A 16,834-nucleotide genomic window follows, 5' to 3' on the forward strand; every position below is an offset into this window, starting at 1 on the left:
GACTCCAGATGTTTTCCCAAAAATAATTATCTATAGATTATATATTTCTTATTAAAATGATTGGTATGTCTTGATACTAGGACTGCATCCATGTGACTGTCTCTCAGTCACTATGGCTTCCATACAAGTGGTGCACTTACAAAAACCAACAAACCTAAATGTCCTGTATATTCTGGCAAGACAAAGATAGAGCATAGACAATTACTTTATTTGAAGATCAGGAAAATCTACAAGCTATTTCGTACCAACATATACATTAACATTTACGGTCCTGGATAGTTATCTGATGGTGCAAACACCGTGGCAGTCACTTGTATTACGATAGATGTTTCCTCCATAAGTGCTTGTAGATGTTGTTTTTTAGCAAATTATGTTCCATTATCTTCAATTATTTCTACCACTGAGCAGTCCATATCTCAAGATTTACCAATGAATGTATAATAATGATAATCAAATACTTTCTTATTATAGTCTCAATCATATCCAGATTGGCAATTTGAAAGATACAGTTGCAAACTGAGTGAATTAGTTCTTAATTTATAACATTCTTATATGCAATTATAATACTAATATTTTTATTCTTATTATTTTCATTACTATTATTATACTACAAGTACTATTATAACAATGGTAATTAATAATAATAACAATAATAATAATAATAATAATAATAATAATAATAATATTATTGTTATTGTTATTGTTATTGTTATTATTATTATTATTATTATTATTTTTTTTTTTATAATAATAATAATAATAATAATTATTATTATTATTTAACCCATTGCCGACGGGTGGCATGTACGTACATGCCATGGCATGGCAGGACCATCTGCCGGGGGCACGTACGCACATGCCATAGAGTATGCATGGACATGCCATGAGTTTTTTTGTTACAATCACGGCAAAAGATTTTTTTTTTGCCAGTGAAAGTGTGATTAAGTCGGTTCTAACACTTTCTCATTTTTACCATGCAACAAACAAAAAAAATGCAACAAACCGACAATTTCAACTCCATGATGCCACACACTGCTTATTTTATTCGGACTATAGACCGAATAATGATCAACAATGGAGTCTATATAACAACAAAAATACCCTTCAGTCTCGATTTATCAGGAAGTAGAGACTGTAAAGTAGAGACTGTAAAAAATAATGAAAATTGAAAATACTACATATCTTCGTAGTATTACGAAGAAACGGCATGGGATGCTGGTATTTGGCATGAGTGGTCGCGCATGCTCGGGCGACGATATAAGCCCCCGGCAGCGAGGCTCCGGCCTCTATGAATGCTACCCGTCAATTATGGGTTAATAATAATAATAATTATTATTAGTTATAATTATAATTATTATTATTATTATTATTAATATTATTATTATTTTATTATTACTATTATAATAATAATGATAATTTTTAATATTATTATCATTATTATTATCATCTTCATCATCATACTAACTGGATATCTGTACAGGTGTTAACTGTGAACTACAACACACATGGTAACCATCACCAGGGTGCACGAGAATTTGTCTTCTGGCACCTTCCGCAGTTACAGTACAAGAATCCACTAGTTCAGGTATTTCCTCATGATAAATCATTTGTTTTTAATAAAAATGCACATTACATTATATATATATATATATATATATATATATATATATATATATATATATATATATATATATATATATATATATATATATATATATATATATATATATATATATATATATTCTCAACAGAAAAAAATGAAATACTCTTAAAATTCCCTTCTAAAATGATTTCATGATTTGCTTGATTTTTTTCCAGGTTGCCACATTCAAAAACTTGACACCCACACCTTTTGTCCGTATTTTCCTTGAAAATGGAGAGGACATTTTGGTTGATGTGGATTCAAAGTCTCGTTCAGAAATCCATGATCATTTAAAGACAATCATCTGCAAGTCAGAGAGCACTTTGCAAAGGGAAGCCAGAGAACTTGAGATAAACCCAGCTAACTTTGGCTGGGGATGTGATCGTCAGTGCATCTGCGAAATCCCGGGCCAAGTGCCCTGCCCTGGCATTATCCCTATGCCCAATCACATGCGAGGAAAATACAAGTTTGGTGAAAACTTTGACTAATGGTGTATTTCCTATATGTATATTCTGTAAATGGTGAAAAAGTATTGTTGTGCAGCAAGTTTGGGCATTGTAGTTAATTCATCTATAATCTTTTGAATTTTGTTTTGTATAAAATAAATGGAAATTTATCTTATATTTATTTTATTATTTCCCCAAAGCATTATATTGGAAGATATTTACTAGGTTATCCCTGACCCTTACTTCATTTAAACCTATTGTGGTTATAGTTCCTTACCCAATGCCAATGTAATTCAGCATAACTGGTGAAAATTTGTTATATTTCTTGGAATTACTGTTCACTTCAATAACTAATAAATGTTGCACAGTAATTTACATGTAATTTATAGCAAAGAACATAACTATATGCTGTCATAAATGAAGCCTGATACACAGGAGTCTCAATAAAAAGGAATAGAAAATGCCAAACTTTCCATATAAATTTAAGCATGATACCATAAATCTGTCTGTTTATATCTAAATATTCTCTATATATTTATGTCTGTCTGTCTACACCTATCCATTATGCACACATGCACACATATATAAATAAAATACATACACAAACATATGCAAACACACGCACGCACTCTCTCACTCACATTTATATTTATATAAAGTATGCAATATTTCGTCATGGAAAGAGAGATGAAGGACTGGCTGTTCTCATCTACACTTTTCCTATTTTACACAATGTAAATATGTAATGAAAGCAAATGATGAAGCAGGTATATATGAATCATGAACATAAACAAGCATATTTAATTAACGTAGACTTCACTTACTTTATGCCACTTCTAAATTCGAGATGCATAATGTTAAAGCTAAAGCTTGGTATATCCACATAGCACTTTTTTATGATTGTCCTATCAAACTCTGGGTTGTAACACCCCCGCCAATAAATAGCCATAAACACTTATCTCAAATGAATTACCAATAGCAATAAGATTGTATGAGACTCCTAATCTATGAACCCCCTATTTATTTAAAATTATATCACTATAGGATTTTCCCCCCCCCCCCCCCCCCCCCCCCCCCCCCCCCCCCCCCCCCCCCCCCCCCAATTATCAGAATTAAATCTTTTGGCCTACATTTCCTTTTTGAGCAAAGATGGTTTCAATGTAAAAATTTAAAAGCCTATTCATATTCTCATCCTGAACAACTTGTTTCTCATTCATTGCATTTTTTAAATATATTTCTTTAAGACATAATCAACTTTCTGCTTACTTTTAATTTGTCTCTTGCTTACTTTCCATTCTTACAGTGCATGGCACTTAATTCTAAAACCATTGCTGCCTTTTCTTTTTGACAAAGTCTATTTCTCTCCCATCTTTTCCCTTTGAATTTGTTTATTATCTCCTTTCAAATCTGCCAAAGTACATACACCAACTTTTATGTCTTGATTCTGCCAATGCTAGAAGAACAAATTTACTACTGTAATGTGATAATGGAAGCAGGCAATCATCCTTGCCACATTTTATTTGATGCAACATGATATTTACCACTACCTCAAGTTTCTCGTTACTGCCTTGCGCTCAACTTTAAAAACATGCTTCTCATATTCTCTAAGCAATCTTCCAACCCAGCTTACAGACAGTTTAAAACCGTTTATCTCTGTCTTCCCTAAAACCCGAACTTGCGAGGAACTGTAACCTTTAATGTAAAAGGTCAGAGCAAACATACTGCATGAGGACAAGAATAAAGGGAAATATTAAAGGGAACAGAATGGGATCCATTGCAAGTTACCAGCAGAAGGGAAAGAAAGAAGAGGAATACAGAGAAGGGAGGGAGGGAGGGAGGGAGGGAGGGAGGGAGGGAGGAAGGAAGGAAGGAAGGAAGGGAAGGAAGGAGGAAGGAGAGGGAGGGACGTAGAGGAAGGAAGGAGAGAGAGGGGGAGAAGGAATTAAAAAAAAAAGAAAAAAAGAATTAAAAAAGAAAAAGGAAAAAAAAAAAAAAAAAGAAAAAAGGAAAAAAGGGAAAAAAGGAAAAAAAAAAAAAAAAGGGGGTAAAAAAAGGGGAAAAAGGGAAAAGGAAAAAAAAAAAGGAAAAGGGGGGAAAAAATGAAAAAAAGGGAAAAAAACAAAAAGGGAAGAAGGGGAAAAAGGGGGGGGGGGAAAAAAAAAAGGGGAAAAAAAGGGGAAAGGGGAAAAGGAAGGGAGGGGGAAAGGGGGGAAAGGGGGAAAGAGGGGAAGGGGGGAGAAGAGAAGGAGGAAAAGGAAGAGAGTGAGGATAAGGAAGAGAGAGAGAGGAGAAGGAGGAGGGGGGGAGGGGAAAAAGGGGGAAGAGAGAGAAGAGAGGGGGAGGGAGAGAAGAGAGGGGGGAAAAGGGAAGGGAGAGAAGAGAAGAGAGAGAAGAGAGAAGAGAAAGAAGAGAGGGGAAAAGAGAAAAGGGAGAAGAGGAGAAGGGGGGAAAAGGGGGAAAAAAAAAAAAAAAAAAAAAAGAGAAAAAAAGGAAAAAAAAAAAAAAGGGAAAAAGGGAAAGAGGGGGGAAGAAAAAAAGGGGGGGAAAAGGGGAGGGAAAAAAAATAAAAAAAGGGAAGAAAAAAAAGAGGGATTTTAAAAAAGAGGAAGAGGAGAGAAAGGAGAGAGGGGAAAATAAAAAGGGGGGAAAAAAAGGGGGGAAAAAAAAGGAGAGAGAGAAAAAGGGAGAAAAGGGGGAAAAAAAAAGGGGGGGGGGGGGAAAAAAAAAAAAGAGAGAGAAAAAAAAGAAGAAAAAAAAGAAGAGAGAGAAAGGGGGAGAAAAAAGGGGAAAAAGAGAAAGAGAAGAGAGAAAGAGGGAGAGAGAGAGAAAAAGGGAGAAGAGAAAAAAAAAGAGGGAGGGGAAAAAAGGGGAAAAAGAAAAGAAAGAAAAGAGGGGAAAAAAGGGGGGGGGGAAAAAAATTTAAAGGAGAGGAGGAGAGAAAAAGGGGGGGAAAAGAAAGAGAAAAAGGGAAAAGGAGATTAGGGGGGGTAAGAGGGGGAGAGAAAAAGAGAGAGAAGAGAGAGGGGGAAAAGGGGAAAGGAGAGAGAGAGAGAGAGAAAGGGGAAAGGAGAGGAGAGAGAGGGGAGAGAAAAAAAAGGGGAGGGGGAGGTAAGGAGAGAAAAGAGAGAGGGGAAGAGAAAAAGGGGAAAGAGAAGAGAGGGGAAGGGGGAGGGAGGGGGGGGAGAGGGGAAAGGGAGGGAAAAAAAGGGGGGAAAAAGGGGATAAGGGGGGGAAGAGAGAGAAGAGAGAGAGAGAGAGGGGAGGGGGAAAAGGGGAGAGAGAGAAAAAAAAAAGGGGGGAGAGAAGAAGAAAAAGAAAAGGAAGATAGAAAAAGGGAGAGGAGGAAAGAGAGAAAAGAGAGGGAAAGAAAAGGGGAGGAGGAGAGAAAGAGAGAGGGGGGGGGGTGGAAGAAGAAGAGAAAAAAGGGGGAGAGGGAAAAGGAAGAGGGAGGAGAAAAGGGAGAGAGAAGAGGGAGAGGGAGGGGAGAGGGGGGAGGAGGGGGAGAGGGGGGAGAGAAAAGAGGAGAGAGGAGGGGAAAGGAGAGAGAGGGGAGATGGAAGAAAAGGGAGGAGAGAGGGGAGAGAGGAGAGGGGAAAAAGGAAAAGGGGAAAAGGAGAGAGGGGGGATAAAAGAGAGAGAGAGGGAGAGAGAGAGAGAGAGAGAGGGGGGGGAGGAGAGGAGGGGGAGAAAAAAAAAGGAGGGGGGGGAAAAGAAAAAGGGGAGAGAGAAAAAGAGGGGAAAAGAAAAAGAGAGAAAGGGAGGGGGAAAAGAGAAGGGGAGGAGGAGAGAAGAGAAAGAGAGGAGGAAGAGAGAGAGAGGAGAGAGGGGAGAGAGGAAGGAAAAGAGAGGAGAAAAAAAAGGGGGGGAGAGGAGAGGAGAGAGAGAGGGGGAAAAAGAGAGAAGAGGAGGGGGGGAAAAGAGGGGGAAAAAGGGAGAGAAAAGGGAGAGAAAAAAGGGAAAAAGAGAGAGAAAGAGGGAAGGGGGGAAAAGGGGAGGAGAGAAAAAGAAAAAAGGGGGAGAGGAGGGGAAAAGAGAAAAGGGAAGAGAGAAGGAGAGAGAGAGGAGAGAAGAAGAGAGAGAGAGGAAAAAAAGGGGAGAAAAAGGAGAGAGGGGAAAAGGAGGGAGGAGGAGAGGAGAGAGGAGAGAGGAGAGAGGGAGGGAGGGGGAGAAGGGGGGGAAAAAAAGGGGGAAAAGGTGAGAGAGGAAAAAGAGAGAGGAAAAAAAAGAGAAAAGAAAGAAAAGGGAGGGGGGAAAAGAGAAAGAGGAGAGAGAGAAAGAGAGAGAGAAAAAAGGAGAGAAAAAAGGAAAAGAGGGGGGGGGAAGGGAAGGGGAGGAGAAAAGAGAGGGGAGGGAGAGGAGAGAGGAGGGAGAGAGAGAGGGGGAAAGAGAGGAGGAGAGAAAAGAAAGGAGAGAGGAAAAAAGGGAAAAAGGAAAGAGAGGAGAGGAAAAGGAGGGAGAGGAGGAGGGAGGAAGGAGAGGAAGAGGAAAAGGGGGAGAGAGAGAGGAGGGGAAAGAAAAGAGGGGGGGGGGGGTGGGGGGGGGAGAGAGGGGGGGAGGGGGGGAAGAGAAAGAGGAGGAGAAAAAGGGGAAGAAGAAGGAAGGAGAGAGGGAAAAAAAGGGGGAAAAAGGAAAAAGGGAGGAAAAAAGGGAAAGGAGGGGGAAAGAAAGGGAGGAGAAAGAAAGGGGAGGGGAGAAAGAGGGAGAAGAGGAGAGAGAGAGAGAAAAAGAGAGAAGAGAGGAGAGAGGGAGAGGAGGGGGGGAGAAAGGGGAGAAGGAAAAAAAAGAGGAGAGAGAGAGAGGAAAAAAGGAGGGGGGAGAGGGAGAGGGGAAAAAGGGAGGGGGGGGAAAAAAAGGGGGGGGGAAGGGAGGGGGGAGAGGAGAGAAGGGGGGAGAAGAGGGGGGAAAGGGAGAGAAAGAAGGAGGGAGGGGAAAGGGAGAGGAGGGGGGAGAGAGAAAAGAGAAAAAGGGAGAGAGAGAAAAGAAGGAGAGAGGAAGAGATAGAGAGAGAGAAAGAGAAAGAGAAGAGAGGGGAAGGAGAGAGAAGAGAGAAGAGAGAAGAGAAGAGAGGAAGAGGAGGGGGAGAGAAAGGGGAGGGAGTTAAAAAGGGAGAGGGGGGAAGAAAGAGGGGGAAAGAGAGGGAAAGGGAAGAGAGGGAGAGGGGGAAAAAAGAGAGAGAGAGAGGAGAGAGGGAGAAAAAAAGGGGAGAAAAGGAAAAGGAGGGGGGGGGGGGAGAGGGGGAAAAAGGGGGAGGAGGAGAGAGAGAGAGAGAAAAGGGGGGGGGAAAGGAGAGAAAAGGGGAGGGGAAAAGAGGAGGGGGAAAGGGGAGAAAAGGAAAATAGAGAAAGAGAGAGAGAGAGAAAAAAAAAGGGGGGGGAAGAAAAAAAAAAGGGGGAAAAGGAGGGGGGAGGAAAAGGGAAAGAGGGGGAGAAAAAGGGGAGAGGGGAGGGGGAAAAAGGAGAGAGAAGAAAAAAGGGGAGAGAGAGATAGAAAGAGAAAGGGGAGAGAGAGAGGGGGGAAAGGAGGGGGGAGGGAGGGGAAAAGGGGGGGAAAGGGAGAGGAGAGAGAGAGAGAGGAGAGGAAAAAAAGGAGGGGAGGGAGAGAGAGAGGAGGAGAGAGAGGGAGAGAGAGAGAGAGAGATAGAGAGAAACAAATAAGAGGAGAAGGAGGGGGGAAAAGAGAGAGAGAAAAAAGAGGGAGAGAGAAAAAGAGAGGGAGAGAAGGGGAGTGAGAGGAGAGGAGAAGAGAGAGAGAGGAGGAGAAAGAAAAAGGGGAAAGAGAGAGAAAAGAAAAGGAGGGGAGAGAAAAAGGGGGAAAGGGGAAAAAGGAAAGAGAGGGAAAAAGGGAGGGGGGGGGAGAGGGGGGGGGGGGAGAGAGAAAAAGGAGGGGGAGAGAAATAAAAAAAAGGGAAGAAGGGGGGGGGGAAAGGAGAAAAAAGGAGGGGGAGGGGGAAAAGGGAGGGGGGGGGGGAAAAAGGAGAAGGGGGGGGGAGGAGGAGAGAAAAAAAGGGGGAGAGGGAAAGAGAGGAGAGGGGGAAAAGAGAGAGAAAAAGAAAAGAGAGAGGAGAGACAGAGAGAGAGAAAAGGGGGGAAAAAAGAAGAAAGAAGAGAGAAGACAGAGAGAGAGAAAAGGGAAAAAAAGACAGGAAGAAAAGAGAAGAAGGAGGGAAAAGGGCCGACGGGAAAAGGGGGGGGGGGAAAAAGAGAGGGGGGGGCGAAGAAGGAGAGAGGAGGAGGGAGAGAGAAAAAGAGAGAAAAGGGAAAAGAGAGAGAAAAGGAGAGAAAGGGAGGAGGGAGAAGAGAGAGAGAGGAGAAGAAGAGAAGAGGGAAAAGAGAGAGAGAGGAAGAGAAGGAGAGAGGGAGAGAGGAGAGGGAAAAAAAAGGGGGAGGAGAGAGAGAGAGAAGAGAGGAGAGAGAGAGAGGGGGGGGAGAGAGAGGGGAGGGAAGAGAAGAAGAGAAGAAAAAAGGGAGAAAAGGGGAAAAAAAGAAAAGGGGAGAGAGGAGGGAGAGCAAAAAAGGGGAGAGAAAAGGAAAAAAAGGAGAAAGGGGGAAAAAAAAAGGAAAAGGAAGAAGAAGAGAGAGAAAAGAGAGAGAAAGGGGAGAGAGAAAAAAAAAGAAGAGAGAGAGAGAAAAGGGAGGGGGAAGGGGGGGGAAAGAGGGAGAGAGGGGGGGGGGAAAAAGAGAAGAGAGAGAGGGGAAGGGGGAGGGGAAGAGAAGAGGAGAGAGGGGAAAAGAAGGGAAGGGAAGGGAAGAGAAGACGGGAAGAGAGAAGAGAGAGGAAAGAGAGAAGAGAGGAAAGAGAGAAGAGAGAGGAAAGAGAGAAGAGAGAAGAAAAGAGAGAGGGGAAGAGAGAGAGAGAGAAGAGGAGAGAGAGAGACAGAGACAGAGAGAGAGACAGAGAGAGAGAGAGAGACAAGAGAGAGAGAGAGGAGGAGAGATAAAGAGAAAAGAGGGGAAGAGAGGGGAGAGAGAGAGGAGACACAGGCACACACATATAAAGAGAGGGATAAAGAAAGAGCGAGTGTCACACAATAAGAACGATAGGCAGACAAACAGACAGGAAGGCAGAGATAAAGAGGCCTGACATACCCCCTTTAAGATAGCCCCCTTCCCCCCCTTCCCCCGACCTCTCCCCCTTCTCCCCCCTGAGCTAGCGGAGATTGGCGACCACAGAATTAGTTACACCAAGTTAGTTAAGATAATAATATCATGCTATAGAATGCACAATTAAATCAATACTATTTGCTACTAGCAATGTTAATACTAATACGAACTCTTGTAAATCACAATGATAGCCACAAAATAATCACAACAACAAAAACAACGACAATAATACTAATACTAATACTAATACTAATAATAATAATAATAATAATAATAATAATAATAATAATAAAAGCTTCAACACCAATGACATCAATAATAATAATAATGATAATAATAACGCCCACCTTCCCCGCCCGCCCACGCCTAACGCACCGCCCGCAGGAAAGCCCAAGGAGCGAGTCTTACCTTGTCGGGTGGGGCAGGGCGGCCACCCACTCGTCCACGGTGATGGGGGACTTCGGGGTGGGTGGGCGCGGGTGGGCAGCCAGGTGGGCGGCGAGGGTGGAGGCCGAGGCGTAGGTGTCGTGGTGATGGTGATGGGCGTGATGGTGGGCGGACACCGTGGAGCCCACGCTGCCTCCCATCTCCGCTGCCCTGTCATCGCTATCCACGCCGCCTCCTCCTCCTGCCACTCCTCCGTGGGCGGCCGTGATGAGGATTCTCGGGCCGCCCACACTCGTCTCCACGCCCACTTGCACGGCGCCTTGTTCGGACCCCCGACTGTCATCTCCTTTCTCTCCCCTCTGATCTCTCTTCTCCCTTCCTGCGTCCATTTTCTTTTCGATCTTCTCTTCTCCCTTCCTCGCCGCTTCTTTCTCATATTCTCCTCTCTCTGCGCCCTCTCTTGCCTTTCCTTCTCTTTGCCCGCTTCGCTGTTCCTCGCTTTCTTTCGGTGTTTCTTCCACTCTCTTTAGCTCTCTCTCCTGCCTCCCACCTTCAGCGTCTTTCTTCTCTTTTCCCTTCGCTGTCTCTTCCATTTTCATAGCTTTTCTCTCATCTTCTATCTCTTCCTCCGTTACAAATCGCGTGCAAATCACGAGATCCTCCTCCATCGTAATTTCAATATCTTCCTTTCCCTTCCCACTTCCCTTTCTCGTTTCTCCTTCTCTTTTATTCAGCTCCTGTTTGAGTGCAACCTCGTACGTTTCTTCGAAAGAGGTGTCACTTTCCAGATCCATTTTCTCGTCCTCCTCTTCATCTCCCGGTTTTTTTTCCTCTTCGCCATAACCTGCTGCTACTCCGTCTCCATATACATCTGTTTCTCTCTCTCCTCTTCCTTCTCCTTCGCCTCTTCCATCACCAGCATCCTCCTCGTCCCCTCCTTCATGCTGGATGTTGTACTGTCCCACGAAGCCCGACGCGTCGCTGTATTCATCACTCTCCTCGTCCTCCTCTTCCTCCTCCTCCTTCTCCTGTGTTTCACCTTCCATTTCCCCTTCCTCCGCTTCGACTCCGGTCTCCTCAGCATCAATGGCTTCATCACGGACCGTGCGAAAGCCTTCTTTCGCCTTCCGGATAACTCCAGCATCACCTCCTAACTCATCTCGACCCTCGCTGGCATCCCTGCCATCGTCTGTGGCCTCTTCGGCATGACTGGGAATCTCTTTGATCGTTTTGGCTTCACTGGTTCCGCGTGTGACTCCGCCATCGCCAGACCTATCTCCGGCCTTTGCGCTATCCCCTGCCGCGTCTCCGCCCTCGCCCTCCGACGCAAGCTCCTCGTCCTTCGGAAGGTCTTCCACCTCCTCCTCGGCGTCTTCGTCCCTGCTGCCTCGCATGGCGATCATGCTCTCCGTCCTCTCGAAGGGCTGCTGCTGTTGCTGCTGCGCCACCGCTAGGAATACGAAGCCCATCTTCTGGGCATCACCCTCACTGACTTCCCCCTCAGCAGCGGCAGCAACGGCGTCGTCTTCGCCATCGCCCTCGTCTGACCCCAGAGGGCGTCCGCCGCTGCCTATCATGCCCTGGCAGAACATCTTTCTGGTCATGCTGATGCTCTGCGAGGGCGAGGGCGAGGGCGTGAGGGCGGGGGACGGGAGGGGGGAAGGGGGCGGGGAGGGAGTAGGGGAAGGGGTGGCGGGGGTGGTGGTGAAGGCGGCGACCCCGCCCGTCGTGATGGCCAGCCCCCCTGCCACGCCCTCGCCCAGGCTGGGTCTCTTGGGAACCGGCTCGCCCTCCACGCTGCCCTCGGAGACGCGCCTGGACATGGCACTCTCGTCAGCTTCGGACTCGGGGACACCTGTGCCGTCTGGCCCTCGCTCCTCCGGCGCCTGACCCGGCTCGGACGCCTCGTCCTCGCGCCGGATTTCGGACGCGACTTCGGCTACGCTCTCGGCCGCTTCGCACACGGCTTTGGTCGCTGCCTGGATCACTTCGCTCACCAGGTCCTCGCCGATTTCGTCCAGCCTGGAATCCCTGGCCGGGGAACGCCCTCGCTTGGCCCTGGCGTCGGCTCTCCTTGCGCACTGAGTGTCGTCGTGGGATTCGGACGTGGCGTCGTCAGCCTCATTCACGCGTAGTAACTTCTGATAACTTTCTCGAGTTATCTCCTTTGCCTCGTCGCCCCCCTCTGCCTCTCCCTCCGCCTCTCCCTCCGCCTCTCCCTCCGCTCTCTTGCCTCTTATGGCCTCGGTCCCTCCGATTCCTTCCTCGCCTCTCTCCTCTTCTGCTGATATCCTCTTCTCTTCTTTCTTCTTCTCTTCTTCCGCTTCTTTCCCTAACCTTGCTTTCTCCTTTTCTTCCTCTTCCTTCTTTTTTTAGCTTCGCGCTCGGATATCCTCTTCCTCTCTTCCTCCGCTCCCTCTCTTGCGTTTCCTCTTCCAAAAGTCTCCTCCTCTCCTCTTCCTCTTCTTGCTTTCGCTTCTCCTCCTTTCGCTTTCTCTCTTCTTCCTTCTTTCTTTTGATTTCCTCTTCCTCCTTTCGCTTTCTCTCTTCTTCCTTCTTTCTTTTGATTTCCTCTTCCTCTTGTCGCCTTCTTTCTTCTTCCTTCTTCTTTCTCTCTTCTGCCTCTTTTATCTTTCTCTCCTCTTCCTCCTTCCTCTTTCGTTCTGCTTCCTCCTTCCTTTTTCTCTCCTCTTCCTCCTTCCTCTTTCGTTCTGCTTCCTCCTTCCTTTTTCTCTCCTCTTCCTCCTTCCTCTTTTGTTCTGCTTCCTCCTTTCTCTTTATCTCCTCTTCTTCCTTCCTCTTTCTTTCTTCTTCTATTCTCTTCCTCTCCTCTTCCTCCTTCCTCTTCCGCTCCTCTTCTTCCTCCCTCTCTCTCTTTTCTTCCGCTTCTGTTCCTTCTCCTCCTTCTCCTCTTCCTCCTCCTTCAGCTGCCGTTCGAGGATTTCGCTCACTTCCCTATCGGCCAGTTCGCTTTCCCTCTTCTTCTTGTTGTAGTAACTCGCCTCCCTCCAGCTCCTTCTCTTCCAACTAGCTCCCCCTTTCTTCTTCTCTCTCTCTAGCTCTTCTGCTTTCTCCTTCTCCTTTTCTCTCTCGATTTCTTGCTCTCTCTCCTTCTCTTTTTCTCTTTCGATTTCCCTCTTTCTCTCTATTTCCCTTTCTCTTGCAATTACTCTCTCTCTTTCTCTTTCTCTTTCGACTGCTCTCTCCTTTTCTCTTTCTTTCTCTCTTGCCTTTTTTTTCAATTTCTCTGCTCTTTTTTGTTCCCCTCTCTTTTCGTCTTCAACTTCCTCCGCTCTCTTTCCTTCTTCTTGTCCTTCTTTCACTTGTTCCTTTTCTTTATCTTCTTCTATGCTTTCAATCACAGTTGCCAAATCTCTCTTTTTCTCTTGAATATATTCTTTCGCCTTCTTTCTTGATTCTTCAATGAGTAATGTCTCTTCCTTCTTTTCCTTTAAGCCTTCTCTTTCTTCCTCCTTCTTTATTTCCTCCACTTCTTTCTCGTCTTCCTCTCTTATTACTTTCCCCACCTTATCGTCTCCCTCTTTCTTTTCTATTCGCCGAGTCTTGGGAATTTCCTCCTCCTTACTCCTTCCTCTCCTTCCCAGTTCTCGTTTCTCCGCTTTCTCCTCGCCCTTCTCCCTTCTTCCTTCTCTGTCCTTTGCAGCCTTCTCCTTCTCCACCTCTCCTTCCTCCTCCTTCTCCCTTCTTCCTCCTTCCCTTCTTTCCCTCCTCCCTCTTCCTTTTTGGGAGCGAGGCGTCTGCAGTCGGGTCCTTTGGGCGTTCGGGGGCGTGGGTGGGTCCCCAACCGCCCCAAACCATCCCCCGGGTTCTCTCGCGCTCTCCCTGCTCCTCCTTCACCTCGCCCTGCCTCGGCTGCTCCTCCTCCGGGCCCTCCGGGTGGTGGTGGTGGTGGGGGACGGCGTGGTGGGGGTGCTGGAGCCGCCGGAGGTTGTGGTAGCGGGACCTGAGGGCGGTGGTGAGGGACCCGACGCTGCCCGGGCCCCCCACTGGCCTGCGTAGGGTCGACCCTCCTCACGCCTTACCGGCCTCCCCCTCCCCTCCACCCCGGGCCCTTCGCCTCCTTCGCCCCACCGACTCCTCGCCTACATGCCCTCACTCACCGAGCTGCTGCAGCTTTCCGTGCGGGACCTCCTCACCACGCTCACCAGCTCCTCCTCCTCCTCCTCCTCCTGTTCTCCCTCGGCACCTTTCCTCCTCCTGCGGCGGACGATCACCACGTCCTCTTTCCTCCTCCGCCTGCCCTCCTCCTGGCCGGGAGAGGGCGTGAGGGCGCGCCGGCCGCCCTCAGCACCAGGAGGTGGAGCTGGGCCTCGCGCACGAGGTCGGCCGGGACCTCGTAGATGTGCTCCTCGCCCTCGCGGACGACCCCGAGCACCTCGCCGTCGCTGGCGAGGTCGCAGGTGCTCACGACGAGGCGGTCACTCACGTAGATGCCTTCGCTCACGGCCAAGGGCGCCGCTGAGGGTCGTCAATCTCCTTTGGGGAGGCCCGCGAGCTCGCGACCTGCGGCTCCTCGCTCACTTCCTCTGCCTCCCTTCTCTCCTCCTCGCCTTCCACGAGGTCATAGATCCTTTCCTCGGCTCCTTTGCGCTCGCTTTACTCTCATCGGCTCCTTTCTCTACTTGCTCTTTCTCCTCCTCCTCCTTCTCCTTGTCTGTCACCTCTCTCCATGCGTCCTCGCTGCCGCCATGCTTCTCACTCACAGGGCTCTCCCTGGCGCCATCCTGCACTCCCTCGCCGTATCCTGCCTCCTCGCGCTCCTCGCTGACACTCTTCTTCTCAAGCTCCTCCCTCGGACTCCTCTCTTCTCCCTCGGGTTTCCTCCCCCCCTTTCTCTTCCCTTCTGTCTTTCGGCACCTGTTCTTTCGCTTCTTCCTCGTCGCGCTCTTGAAGAAGGGGCGACTTTTCGGCCTTCTCTTCTTCTTCCTTTTCTACTTCCTTTTCTTCTTCTCCTTCCCTTTCGTCCTTTTCCCCTTCTTCCGCTACCTCCTCGTCCTTAACCTCCTTCTCCTCTTGAACTCCTTGCTTCCTGAACAGGAGCTTCTGCACCTTTCTGGTAATGGTCTGGTATATCCTGAACTGCTTGGCGTCGGACGGCGTCCCTCTGGCAGCCTCGTCCGGGAGCGTCGTCGCCGCGTCCGCTCGAGTTATCGCGTCGCCGGCCTCCTCCTCCTCCTCTCGCTCCCTGCTGGCCGGGCCTGCCTTGGCCCGCTCGTCGGCCGCTGCGGCGTCTGCGGGGGGGGGGGTGCGTGCCCCCCGCGGGTGGCGGAGGGGGAGACCCTTTGGGTGGGGACTGGGCACGGGCGGAGGCGACGGCTCGGCGAGGGCGGTGGGCGAAGGCGGCTGCAGGGACGACCTCACGAGGCCGGCCAGGCGGTTCGTCCAGCCGCCACCTGCGGGAGAACGGGGCGGTTTAGGGTCTACGCACGGGTCTCTAGCGTATGGCAAAGACAAAAAAATACATTAGGGGTAACAAAAAAAAAAATGTCTAAAAAACAGCAATATGAAAAATACAATAATAAAAACAAAAAATAAAAGATAATAAAAAATGCAATAACAAAAAAATAAGGCAATAACACATTACTTACAACTATAACAATAACAAAAATGGCAAACACGTATATTTTCTTTTAACAAAAACAGCAATCCTTTTTCCCCTTACCCTTACAGAACAAAAGAAACAAAAAACAACAACAACAAACAGCAAGCAGCAGCTCTTAAACCAACGATTCCCCGACAAAAGCAAACAAGCAACCCTTCCCCAAGCAACGCACTCAAGCCAAACGCAAACAGGGATCACGGAGGCAACGCGCGCACACACATCTCAATGAATTCATTTCTCTGCCGATGGATTGAGTGAGCTGGAGGGGGAGAGGGGGGAGGGGGGGAGGGGGGGGTGTGGAGGGGGAGGGGAGGGTTTGGGAGGGGGGGGGTGACATTGTTGCAGGGCGACTACTCACCCTTGCGCCCTCGCTTCACCTGTTGCACGCTCAAATGTGTAAGCGAGAAAAAACGAACGAGGAACGCTGCTCGTTAAATACGCGCGGAAAAAGCTTTCTCTCTTAGGCCCAAATCAATACATTCTGGCCATCTAATCCCACGGCTTTAAATTTCGAAATTTTTTTATTATTTTCATTATTATTTTTTATTTTTATTTTTTATTATTATTATTTTATTATTTTTTATTATTATCATTATCTTTCATTATTTATTATTATCATTACTATTACCATTATTATTATTATTATCATCATCATCATAATGTTTTACTTTTCTTTCTTTTCTTATTAATTTCGTTCCTCTTCCGATTGCGTGCCGCCCTCGTCCTTTCTAAACCCCGCAGATCAAAACCTGGCGTTGCCACTTCTGCCATTCTCACTTTCTGGTTCTCTTTCGGGGGGCGTGGGATGCTCCTGCCGGTTATCAAATCAACGCGCTGATTCCCACTTATTTTAATGTTTTCATATATATATATATATATATATATATATAATTTTATATTAATATAATATATATATATATATATAATTGTGTGTTGTGTGTGTGTGGTGTGTGTGTGTGTGTGTGGTGTGTTGTGTTGTGTGTGTGTGTGGTTGTGTGTGTGTGTGTGTGTGTGTGGTGTGTGTGTGTGTCTGTGTGTGTGTGTCTGTGTGTGTGTGTCTGTGTGTGTGTCTGTGTGTGTCTATGTGTGTGTCTGTATGTCTATGTATGTGTATGTGTGCGTGCGTGCGTGCGTGCGTGTGCGTGTTTGTGTGCGTGCGTGCGTGCGTGCGTGCGTGCGTGCGCGTGCGTGTGCGTGTGCGTGCGTGGGTGTGCGTGCGAGTATATATTTATCAATTTATTGTAATACTCCCGCCACTTGAAAAATAATTGAAGTAAAAACGCTCAATGCCAATTATTTAGAATATCTTCCTTTTTTCAATCCTTTCCCGAGGTGTGACAAGCTCCTATCGCTAAAAAAAAAAAAAGAAAAAAAAAAAAAAAAAAAAAAAAAAAAAAAAAAAAAAAAAAAAAAAAAAATATATATATTATATATATATATAATATACTATATATAGTATATATATATATATATATATATATGAATATATATACTCCCACCCTACCGAAATTATCCAAACGCTATAACATTCCATTTCATTCTACGTCCATTTCGGGGACAGCCGCCCCCCCCCCAACCCATCATTTAAATTGCCCCAAACCAACGTTCGTCTCCACATAAACGTTTTCAACTCTTT

General features: G+C 46.8%; 3 protein-coding genes across 5 annotated transcripts in view; 1 reads left to right on the forward strand and 2 right to left on the reverse strand.

The window, feature by feature from the left end:
• Positions 1–2,263, forward strand: part of LOC119598294 (probable 28S ribosomal protein S25, mitochondrial) — a 2,746-nt gene extending 483 nt beyond the window's left edge. The window contains exons 2-3 of the mRNA XM_037947955.1: positions 1,481–1,585; positions 1,819–2,263. Of these exons, the coding sequence (XP_037803883.1) occupies positions 1,481–1,585; positions 1,819–2,130 (417 nt within the window). The 3' untranslated portion in view covers positions 2,131–2,263. The remainder of the gene's footprint in view (positions 1–1,480; positions 1,586–1,818) is intronic.
• LOC119598293 overlaps positions 1–11,963 on the reverse strand; it is a 45,778-nt gene extending 33,815 nt beyond the window's left edge. For 2 of the 3 annotated variants that reach the window (XM_037947954.1, XM_037947953.1), the window contains exon 1: positions 9,597–11,962. In XM_037947954.1, the coding sequence (XP_037803882.1) occupies positions 9,597–11,398 (1,802 nt within the window). In that variant the 5' untranslated portion in view covers positions 11,399–11,962. Of the gene's footprint in view, positions 1–9,596 lie in introns of all 3 variants that reach the window. The other variant, XM_037947952.1, reaches the window with a different exon arrangement.
• A 1,665-nt stretch (positions 11,964–13,628) lies between these two features.
• On the reverse strand, positions 13,629–14,827 carry LOC119598296 (cilia- and flagella-associated protein 251-like; the record flags this gene model as incomplete). Its single annotated transcript, XM_037947956.1, is given in 1 exon segment — positions 13,629–14,827. A coding segment is annotated over 1 exon segment (452 nt), but the record flags the coding sequence as incomplete, so codon positions are not given.
• Between the last annotated feature and the right edge of the window lie 2,007 nt (positions 14,828–16,834).

The sequence above is a fragment of the Penaeus monodon genome, chromosome 41 (assembly GCF_015228065.2).
Source record: "Penaeus monodon isolate SGIC_2016 chromosome 41, NSTDA_Pmon_1, whole genome shotgun sequence".
In the NCBI taxonomy this organism is placed as follows: domain Eukaryota; kingdom Metazoa; phylum Arthropoda; class Malacostraca; order Decapoda; family Penaeidae; genus Penaeus; species Penaeus monodon.